We start from the raw sequence: 12,183 nt of genomic DNA on the forward strand, positions 1-12,183 counted from the left end.
CCGTTGAGAAATGTAGGAGGAGTTGCGCACAGAAGAAATTGTTTACGCCCGCCCGTCCGCCCATCCGCCCGCCCGCCGACATACCTCAATCTAATAACCAGTTTTTTCCTTCGGAAAACCTGGTTAAAAATAATGAAGCAGGGCTCTCTAAAAGATTGATATTTTTGCCTTTTTTGCAAGTGAAACCCATCAATTCTGTCCTAAAAATTCAAAACACAGCGAGAGATGTCTAAATTGTATTGAGTAATAGAGGCCGCCATTTTTTTCTTGGATATTTTCCGTACCGCACCGTACAGTTACGGAAATTAAACCATTGTTTATAATGGTCATTATTTACCTATGATTTTGTGATAATTGAGTTAAGTTAATATTTTGTGTGAAAGTGATTTGTTTGAAGCAAACTGCGTTGTTCATGTTCAATGCTAGTCAGTTTTGCCTTAACATTTGGTCCTTATAAATTTATAGAGCTATCAACTTATGGTCCAGAATACAAGAAGTATTTTGCTTCTTTCAAAATTAACAAGGGAAGCATGATAAAGTGTTTTCCTTTACCCATCAATTTATTACCTATCTATGTATTTGGTCCGGCTAAAAATCACCAGGTCCAGTAAGATTTGAAATTTTACTGGCCCGAATGTCCTGTGCTTTTTAAAGTTTTTCGTGAAGACTGGGTATTACACTGTCATTGAATTAAGCACTGGCCGGTGGCCCATGGCCAGTGAAAATTAGTTAAGGCCAGAAAATTTAGTTAAAAATATAGTAGAATAAATTCATTAAATATATAGTAGAATAAATTCAAAACTTGAATTCATGCTAGTAAATTCAAAATCTTAAATTCATTGACTGGTATTATAGTATCTACAACATAACATCTGCTTTGCACATCAAACATGCAAACTATTTTGTTCTAGTTTATTTGTGATTTGAACTTGAAAAATATGTTTCCAAATAAATAAAGAATTGGATTGAATATTGATTATTTCTGCAAGAAATTTCACAGGTCCTATAGGAGGAGTATTATGCTAGGAGAGATACTTGCCAAGAGTAATTTATACTCATTTTTACAAGCGTGAGGAGTGGATTTGTCGAGCCCTGTTTACATGACCAAAAAATAACAAAAGTCTTAACCAATTTGTGCTTAATTCTTAACCACTATCTGGCTAAATTTCTTAAATGGACACGTCTGGACGTGGCTTACATTTTTGGAATTTGTGGATAGCAAGATAAAAATTCTAACTTGGTCAGTCAATAATATAATAAGCTTTGTCAGACTGCATGGGTGTTTTAAAAGTCAGGTAATTTAAAACATTATTTTTGTGTTCATTTTTTATATCAGACATTATTTCTTAAACAGCAAAGGAAATAATCTTGAAGAAACTCATGCAAAAGCTAATAAAAAAGTTTATATTGAACTGATATAATGAGAAAAGAAAGAAAATACTCTTTTAAAATTTAACATTTTAGGTGAAGATACAACTTACATCTGTTGGGTATCTTGGCATTGGTGCCCTGATGAAGCCTGGCATAAATCCACCTCGACCACCCCTGACCCCAGCTGCTCCTCTTCCACGTCCACGCATCATTCCCCTGACACCTACTGCTGTTCTACCAACTCCCCTATAAATAAAGAATTGTTAATTTAAGGGTGATTTCACCTGCTGTTCTACCAACACCCCTATAAATAAAACATTGTTAAGATTGATTTGGTACTCACAATTTAAAAAGGTTGAATATTTGATTAAATTTAGTCATCATAAGCAATTGTCCCAGTAGAATTTGTGTCCCTGCTTTAAATTTTGTCTGTTTGAACTGTCCACTGTAAATAATTTTATAGGAGAATTTAAAATTAAGCTCTGGAAGCAGTTCAGTTCAGGTCCAGATGCACTTAAATAAAGGTAGTTTTTTAAGCACACTAAAACAACATAACAAGGCAAATGTGCAGCTTAACTTGTGAAGGAAGATTCTTTAGATGCCTTTCTTTTAGTGATGTTCCGATTGTCGCAAGTCGCCGATAATCAGTTACTGTTATGTAAAGCAACAATAATCAATTCAAAAAAATTGGTTCTGCGACGTCCTCAAAATATTAAAAGTGTCAAAGGGAATTAATTCTGACGGTAATTTTCTTTTAGGAACACCTCGCCGATCTCAAAAAATCATCTCAGAGACAATTTGGAGTTAAACAGGATCAATAAGTGATGTAAACAAGAGTAATATAATGTGATGTGAATGTTATTATTTGACATCCAATAAAAAATAAAATCTATTTCGTAAAATTATGACTATATAAGGTAATCAAAGCACAGAAGGCGCTGAATTTGTTTTGGTCTCAGAATGTCAGAAAGGTGAAGGTTGTGAGATTATAAACCAATTTGTTTTTGTATCATAAGTGCCACCAGTGCTTTCCAGCGTTTCAATTGTTACAAGTTAATTGGCTTTAAGACTAATTGCAACACTGACATTCAATTCAATGTTTATTTGACTTAAACAATTTAAAAAAAAAAAAAAAAGAGTTGCCTTCCTGGATTTGGTCTCCAGACCCCTGGCCACAGTGAAGTTATTTTTAAAAGGCCTGAAGAAAACCATATTATTCTAAATTAGGGTTTGTAACCCTTATTATTTCGACGCTAACTGTTGTTTAACACAGATGTTAATAATCATGGAATTTATTATAAGCATGTATATCTATAAAGGATAAAACAATATTAGAAATCTTCGACCATGCGGGAATTATTTTGCTTGAAAATTAATGCGCCTGTCATTTGACCATCTGTACGCAGTGATCTCCCCTGAATTTTTACGGCGTTAGTGTACATATAAAGGCAAGTAACCGCTTCAAAACAGCGGCCTACTTTCGGCATTTGCAATTAACAGCATCAGACTCTGAAATTTCGCTACCATTATTTGTTTGGTCTGACGACCCAAACAAATAAAAACTGTGTTGAAAAGTGCTAATTGAAGTTCATGTTACTGGATATAATCAAATGCCTTGGGGAAAAAATGTTACTTCCCTATTTCTTTTAAACGCGACTTTATTCGAAAAGTTATCGATTATGTCCAATCCGACTGAAATGATGATTGATTGGGACAAATTTCATCCGATTTCCATCACTACTCTCTATGGATTATGGCAAGAAAAAATGCCTTCATGGTCCCCAGAGTAGAATGACAACATTCCAAAGCTAGCTGAATAGCTTCCTTGTTTGAAAAAATGAAGGAATCCACAACATTTGCAAGTGCCTGTTTATTCTAAGACCATTTGGAGGAAAAGATTCTTGAATGAAAACCTTCATCATCTTTAGTGGGACCACAACTTGTGGAAGTCTAATGGACTAAAAGTCAGCTATATAAAATAACCATATCAGCTCATGCATGTTCCCCCTAAATCAAGCTATATATTGATATAAATCAAGGTTTTTTTTCACTCTGTAAAACAAGGGACCCTTTCCTTCATATTTGGGAAAAGTATTTAAACATTGTTTTTACAAAAAAGGGGAAGGGGGGGAGGAAAAGAATGATGTATTAACTTTATTTTAGAGAAACACTTCATAATTTAAATAATTTTCCATAGAAGATAACTTCTATAAGTATAATAAGGAAATAAACCTGGAAATACAGTCATGTGCAGTGGTAAAAATTATCACTTAATTAAGTTCAAGTCAAGCAAAATATGATATGGGTCAGTATACCAAAGTTATCTACCTTTTACAAAGTCATATTGTTAGAACAGACTTACCTTGGAAATGGTTGTGGAGGTGCAAATGGGTTATACATCACACCAGGGTTGTTCCCAGTGTCACCTAATTGAAAGCTGTATCCAAAAACCTATACAAGAAAAACAAAACGTTCATATTACTCTCAGCTTCATCATTACTTTCAAATCCTAATAAAAGGGTTAAAATATAAGAATTAAGAATGTTTTGAATTCTCAGCATTTTTGTTATTTATATCTACGTTTTTTGGTCAGTATTTTGATGAATTGTAAAGATGATCTTGGAAATGTGAATTTAAAAACTCTAAATTATATCCAAACATTAAACATTTCAGTTTCATTGACCCTTTAACATTTGGCTGTAATTCTCCAAATAAAGGTTAATTCTAATATTTCTGTAACTGTTTTTTCTTCTGATCAAACCATCATGTACACATACATTTCACATATTCATATTCTATGATATCTAACATTATAAAATGCCAAATGCACAGCACAGTATTAGATTTTACATTTTCCAGCCATCCTGAAAAGGTACTCGGGTTTACATTTCTATGACATTACTTCAGTATAGTCAGTATATTGTTATCATAAGCAATAGATTTCCGTTGTTTGTTTGAGGTTTTTTTAAAATATTAATAAAAAAAATTAAAAAATTTCAAATGTAACATCTTGGTAGTCCATACACTTAAAGCAGCACACCTCCAGATCCATGCTCATTTTCATGAAAATTTTGAAAATGTATTTGAATGTGTAATATTGCGAAGTAACCAAAGGGAAGCAATTTACAAATTATCAATGGCACTTACAAACCAGTGGTTAACTACCAAAATGTCAAAATATGCATCAGATAGCCTTTACTGCGTTAGTAACAAAGAAGAAATTAAAATAGTTGTAAATACTGAAAAATCAGTTATTTATCGCAAATAATATGTATCTTAAATCTTGAAACTTTTTTCTCCCTACATCTTAGTTATGTTTCTCAAGTTTGATTTCATTGAAATATTTTGACTTATTTGGAGGCATGTAGCTTTAATTGGCAACTAGTAATTAACAATTTCTTTGCAAGTGATCCACCACTTATGCCACATGATAAGAGACAAATGACCATTACTGACTCGATGTTCATGATAAATTGTCCTCAAATAGTCAAGCTTAAATTCTCTTATAATTTAGCTATTTAAACAAATGATACTTACCTTCAGGGCTTTTTTTTTTTTTTTTCGCAGGTTGGGGAAACAGCCCCACCCTAAATTTTTTGGGGGAAATTATACAGTGTATTTGCAAAAGGGGAAGAAAAAACTTGATGACTTAATTCAACTTTCTGGGAAAACTGCATAATTTTAAGAATTTTTCTTTGAGAAGGTCACCCTGTCACGGCCCTGCTATAGAAGGGAAAAAAAACTCTGACCGTACCAATAAAAGATGAAAAAATATTTTAATAAATGTACATACTGTATATTCGGTTCATGGTTTTTCTATAAACCAATGCATTTTAAGGATGGCACATTTAGTTAGTATAACTTCAAAATAAAGTTTCAAACAAAAGAACCAATTCATGCAATGTATATATTACAAAATTAGGTGTCACAGGTTTTTTAGTACACAGACATTCAATATTTTGTTAAAGAATACAAACTCAACATTCTATATAGGGCAATATTTTTCAAATTTCTTTATTTTTTCAATTTTCTTCTTCTTTTCTTTTGTACTTCTTTTCTTTTGTACTACAGTCAACTATCGTTATCTCGACATCGCTTTTCTCGATATTTCGTTATCTCGATGAAATTTTGAAAGTCCCGATTTTCTTCCTTCTTTATCTATATTGGAAATATTTGTTTATCTCGATATTTTTATTTCGATATTATCAGTATCTCGATGTAAAATTTCAGCCCCAACAGTTATTTTCACACTATTATCCTTTGTTTATCTCGACTTATAGTTTTCTTTCGTTTGTTCCCTTCAGACGTGTGAAAAACACAAACTAGACGATAATTGCTCAATAGCCTGTGTCATAATGATGATTATGTTTGTAACAAGTTTAGCTATCTTTATAAAAGTTAATCTATTTAGCGTGTTGATTGACTTATGTCCAAAATGAGTGAATTTTGCGTTCTTTATAAATATTCGAACACTGTATTAATTCATTATGACTTTAAATGTAAATAAAATAGTGAAAGTATAGAAACGCTATCGTTGCAATATTGTTTCGCAACATCACGACCAACACAATCAGCGGTCGAACAATCTCGAGAATGACCCGATAAATAACACGGGAGGATATCCGGATCAACCACCCTGAAAACAATGTTTCCACTATATTGGTGTATTACTGAGTAAACCTCACTATTTTTTTTATCACAGACACCCGTATTTCATTTGGTAAAAATCCGCTTATGTTACTTTGTTAAATATTGGGTAGGCCTATGAAACAAGACTTGGGGATATCATACATGTAGTTTATTTGACATAAGGTATGCACATGTCTTTTGTAAAAATCGGTTTCTGCCTTATTCAAACCCTAAAATGTTTATCTCGACATTTCGTTATCTCGATATTTTTTGGACGGTCCCTATGACTTCGAGATAACGAGAGTCGACTGTAATTTAATAAAAAAAATCTTGAATTTCAATACAAAAATCATACTTGAAAATGAACGAAACAAGTAACAAATGCCCAAAAATAAAACAAAAATTGCTCACTAAATGATATTTAGTTAGCCTGTATTTTTTAAAATGTGATTAATCATAGTTAATTATTAAAGCTAGCACTTCAAATTTACAAATCATGTAAACAAAAAAGAAAACAAAAATGAACACAAAACCATGCAAAACACTGATTCTAACCTCCACGAGTTCACTCAGTTCTTCATCTTCCTATATATAAGAATCAAAGAAATATATGTAAAACCCAAATGCATACAGTGATTTTTTTCTTTTAATCGAGAAGAGGCCTCAAATAGTCGCTTGATTTTCGGGAAAAATTATTGCTAAAATTGCTGATTTGGGAAGTAAAAAAGCAGGTTTTAGTAAAGATTTTTGGGAAAACTGCATGATTTTAAAGAAAATTACAACTGGGAAGAGGTCTTTTAGCAAAGTCTGTAGGAAGATCACTGGCATAGAAAAGTAAATGTACCCAATTTTCCCACAGATACTTGGGGTTTGGAGCTCAAAACGCCTTTAAAATCCAAATAAAATGCATATTTGTCAATCCCAGCACATGTACTGATCATATATATCCAAAAAACTTAATATAAGCCGTTTTGAAAAAAATTCATATTTCAACATCTATAATAATACACAAGATAAAAATGTTCGCCGGAAAAATTCCGCACCCCTACCGTCATAATCACCATGTATTTTATTCCATTTCCAATATTTTCACATAATCCTTTGGTCCATCGACACAGAAGATATAATTCTTCACGATGATGGTCAATTTTAAACTTCAACGGTAATATAAACAACGCAACAGCCGAAACAAACATCAATTTTATCGCCGTTTTTTTTCCAACTACAAAATCTTTCGATAAATTCAATGGACCAGACGGCTATGAACGAAGCTATCCGATTATGTGGCTCCCAAACTTAAAAGCGCTGCGCATTTTGCACATGGCAAAGCTGGGGCCACAAAATCGGATTGCTTCGGTCATAGCCGACTGGCACGTTTGAATTTATCGAAAGATAATGTCATTGAAGGAAAACGGCGATAATACTGATGTTTATTTCGGCTGTTGCGTTGTTTATATTACCGTTGAAGTTAAAAATTGACCATCATCGTGAAGAATTATATCTTCTGTGTCGATGGACCAAAGGATTATGTGAAAATATTGGAAATGGAATAAAATACATGGTGATTATGACGGTAGGGGTGCGGAATTTTTCCGGCGAACATTTTTATCTTGTGTATTATTATAGATGTTGAAATATGAAATTTTTTCAAAACGGCTTATATTAAGTTTTTTGGATATATATGATCAGTACATGTGCTGGGATTGACAAATATGCATTTTATTTGGATTTTAAAGGCGTTTTGAGCTCCAAACCCCAAGTGTCTGTGAATTTTCCTTAACCTTCTGGAACCAGAAGTGAAATAGAGCTAGGCTGGCCTGCTCATCTGTGCAATCAGATTTTGACTAGATATTGTTAACCATGCACTTAAATTCAAACTTTTTAATTCAAACAACAGTCATTGAATTTAAAATTTTGAATTTACTGGCCCGAATTCCAGTTTTCTGCTATATATTTAACTAATATTTTTAATATTTTACTAATTTTCTTAAAATTTATTCTGGCCCAAACTAATTTTCACTGGCCATGGGCCACCGGGCCAGTGCTTAATTTGATGACTAAAACAACAATGAACAGTTCTGAAAAGAGAACAAGTTCATGGTTGCATAAAATTCTAAAAATAGTTTGTCTCTTTCCAGTTAAAACCTCAAAAACACCCATTTTTTTCCCAGAATGGTGCTAAAAAAAATCCAAAATTTCACAGCTGCCTCAATTAGCTATAATTTTAAAAACTCAAAAAAAAAAAATGTTCAAAGTGTTACGAAAAAAAAGCACTGAAAATTACCCGAGAAGGAAAAGCAGTCTTGTTACGTGCATAGCGCTGATACTCTGCCTTGTCTACTGGCTTTGCAAGTACAACTTCAATTCTTGAATTATCCAAAACTGAACCTAGAAATATTAATAATATGCAGAAAAGTCATATCTATATATATATAAAAATTGAAAACCAAGGATGGGCCTTTAAAAAAAAGAGGTATCAATACGTAATACAGACTATAATAGCAATATTATTGATACAGAGTGAAATAATGGTTTTATCAGTAGTATCTACAATCAATTGTAACCTCAGCACTCCCGCCCCTGGGACATTGATTTGTGGCCAATAGGAAAATATTACCAGTGCTTTAAAAGAGATGGGGTAAAAACTGACCCTATGATCACAGTATGTGTGCTTAAAAGTTCCATATATATATTTAAATGGTTCCCCTATTTATAACGAAACAGATCTTTTTCCACACAAATCAACATTGACGTTTTGACCAAAGAAAATGCCAGCAGAAAAAGAGATAATTATTAACATACCATTCATTACATTCATGGCTTTGATGGCAAGATCCCGTTCTCTAAAGTGAACAAAAGCATTAATTTTTTTTAGCTTTTTAAAAACTCTCTCATACCCCATTTTTCATGGCTATTTGCTTTTTAAATGCCCTCAATTTTGGTCTCCCCCCGTTGTACTCGCTTAGATTTTTACAACAGAACTTCCCCTGGGAAAAAAATTTTTAAAAATTTATAAAAAATTTTTAAATTAATGTTGCATTTTTTTCATGAAATAATTTTTTAAAGTGAAATAAGCATTCCCATAGTTTTTTAAAAAATTTATAGTTTTTTATAAGAAAATTAAATTTATAATGTTTATAAATTTTATAGTGCCCATATTTATGCACATACAAGCAAGTGTAAAATCTGTGCTTACTGCTAGTAGTTTGAAATATGAACATATAATTTCTGGACCGAGAATGAGAATGCCGGACTGGGATATTAATTAGCCAGGTGATAGCAGCCTATACAGCTGCATAAATATAAAATGTCTATGATTTATAAACAAATTTATTACAGACTGGTTGTCAATTGGATCCCAACAAACACTGACAAATAAATAATCTTTTAAACCTTGCAAGATTAAAAACAATATGGTAAAAACAACATTATCTTAGCAAAATTGTTGACTGAGTTAAACTAAACTGATCATTGTAAGTCAGACACCGGGCTTCGCGAAAGTTGCCAGACTGTCGCCAGACTGTCGAACATATCATACAAAAATCAGGCTTGTCCCATAATTTTTTTCAGAATTTTGGTCCTAATATGTCCGGTACACATCAAGATATACAGGGTTTGAATTTAAGCTTACATGCTTGCAAAATGCCAATCTAATACAGCATTTAGCAGAAATTACCAAGAGCTTGTATTTTCATCACTTGCATGATAATTGTTCATTTTGCAAATATACATTTATTGTGCATGTTTTTTGCAAGTGCCCACTGCACTTGAACGTGCTAGCTACAGTAACTTATGACGTTTACCGTAAAATCTATTTTAGGTTAATCTTTTTGCGTTTTATTTTCTGTGGCTATATTTAGACAGACTATTTTATGACAGGCAATTACTATTACTTTACATATTTTTTTCCAAAATTTTCAAAAAAGACTGAAGATATAAATTTAGCGGTAAAGTAACAATGTTAAAGACTATAATAACTTAATTAAATTCAGAAGAGGATTTGAAAACAAGTCCAAGTGGGTTGGAATCATTATTGATTAAGCATGTCCAAGGAGTTTCAAATGGTTTCCTAAAACTTATTTTTTTATATTGTATATCGGTGCATTTTGACCAAATAAGGTCCCCCAAAGGAACTTATTAATGGCTTGTTTTTTATTTTTGTATTTTTTTATTTCCATTTAAGTAAATTTACAAGTATTCAGTGTTTTTTCTTCACCAAAATATTTGGCAAAATTCGGCCCCATTCCTCCCAACAAAATAGTATGTTTTCTTTCCCCTCAAAGCAGAAATTTTCCCCCATATGGCAGCCCAAATTTGCCTGCAATGAATACCATTTTTTTTTTGCATAATATTATAAATGCCGAAAATTGTTTTATTTTATGCCTGTAAGACTTACTGTTAAGCCTAAAAAAAAAAATTGTTCTGTTCGGGTCACCCGACCCTACCTAATAATATGCGCCGACCCTACCATTTTTTTTCTGTCCAAAAAAAAAAAAAAAAAAAAAATCCATAAAAATACCGTATTATTGAGGTACTCAATGAGCCAGTGTGAAGGGCAATTCAGGCGAAAATTTCCGCTGTTGTATATTTCCATTTTCGCTTCTCCCAATTGATCAAAGAAGTCAACAACGCCGATAAAATCTTAATTCCCAAAGAGTAATTACTTGCCGATGTAAAGAGCAGAGATTGTATCCGCCCATGATGACGACTGCTAATTATCATTATCCCATCAAGCATCGCTATATACTACCCTTCATACCTGTATGCAAAGCGATAGACCGCCTACTCTAAAACCGTTTAAATAATGAGAGCATCGGCCCGAAACGAGTATATTTTTGGCAAGTTTTAATACGGGATTGGCGATAATTTAAAGTATTAATTTTTTTCCGAATCATCCTAAACACGTGCCAAAATCTTCCCTAATTTGATATACACCGGTGGGGTTTAACCCGAAGTAAAGGCGTTGCAAATGGGTTTTTCGGGCTACACCCAAAACTTGTTAGTCAATTCCAAAAAAAATCTTATTACTTTGGTTATGTTGTAGACAGTGAGGAGTGTTTTTGCCAGTTGTTATCTTTGTAGAAATGCCAAAATTTGACACAGCTTGTACGCTCCTTTCCGTGGGCACGACATTTCCTGCTAAAAACTACCCGAATTCCATGATCGGCACTGCGACAATATTCGTCGTTATATTCCCATGTGCTCAATGTATATTTATAACAACGAAATTGTCAGGAAAGAAGTGTTCTTTATTGTTTCAATATATATAATTTGTTTTAATAGTCATAAATATGACGCGCTCAGATTTTAAGATTTATTAATATTGTAAATTTCGAAAAGCATTATTTATTAAAAGATATTACCGAGTTTAACATTTCATTTTGAAAATAAAAGGGAGGTAATTGAAAATTTTTTTTCTTAAATTTCTCAGTCAATTTTTTCAATAAGAAAATGAAGTATATAATTTTAGTGATCAAATATTATTGTGTTAAAATGTTTGCAGTTACATATTTTTACATATTTCCCTTCTTATATGTAAAATTGTTTTATAAGCATAATTTATATGCACCTAAAATAATGACCCAATACAAACATAGAAGATCACAAAGCCAGCCCGCCTTATGTTCAATTCGGTTAGAGCGCGGATACTTGTAAATCTCGACATTGTGGGTTTCGATTCCGGGCTGGCCAACTAAAAATTACTAATCAGTTCTTTGGGGGATTTTTTGGGAATGGGAAACCTTTTAAAATTCCCCGGGAGGTCCTGTTGTATGGGTGCTTTTAAACACTTGGCACCGCTTAAAGAACCAGGAGAAGCTTCTTGAACTGGGGATCTTTTCTGTAAAATCCTGTAATTGCACTATCCTCCGAAAAAAAAATAAAAATGACTAATACTCTTCTGGAGGGCTCGCCCCATAATGGCAACCGGGTGGCGAGTAATAAATAAACGCAAAATACACCACACACACAGAAAGATCACAAAAGAAATTTCTGTTAAACAGAACATGGGATAGACAGATTTTATTAATCATTATCCAATGTAACTTTATCTGGAAAGTAAAAATATTAAAGTTAATTTATTATCATAGTTTTTTACACATTATTATCAAAAATATATGAGAAAAGCTTTATAAATAGCTGATAAATAGATTGTGTTTCTATTCTAGTTAAAGGATGTTATAG

At 32.6% G+C, this 12,183-nt stretch overlaps 1 protein-coding gene across 1 annotated transcript in view; it reads right to left on the reverse strand.

Annotated features, from left to right (window-relative positions):
• Positions 1-12,183, reverse strand: part of LOC132716615 (APOBEC1 complementation factor-like) — a 32,264-nt gene that overhangs the window by 11,934 nt on the left and 8,147 nt on the right. Inside the window, exons 2-6 of the mRNA XM_060699923.1 lie at positions 8,803-8,875; positions 8,285-8,388; positions 6,556-6,585; positions 3,734-3,822; positions 1,482-1,617 (exon numbers count right to left, since the gene is read on the reverse strand). Coding sequence (XP_060555906.1) covers positions 1,482-1,617; positions 3,734-3,822; positions 6,556-6,585; positions 8,285-8,388; positions 8,803-8,875 — 432 coding nt within the window. The remainder of the gene's footprint in view (positions 1-1,481; positions 1,618-3,733; positions 3,823-6,555; positions 6,586-8,284; positions 8,389-8,802; positions 8,876-12,183) is intronic.

This window comes from Ruditapes philippinarum, unplaced genomic scaffold (assembly GCF_026571515.1).
Source record: "Ruditapes philippinarum isolate M1 unplaced genomic scaffold, ASM2657151v2 ctg2032_1_1_1_1, whole genome shotgun sequence".
Classification (NCBI taxonomy): domain Eukaryota; kingdom Metazoa; phylum Mollusca; class Bivalvia; order Venerida; family Veneridae; genus Ruditapes; species Ruditapes philippinarum.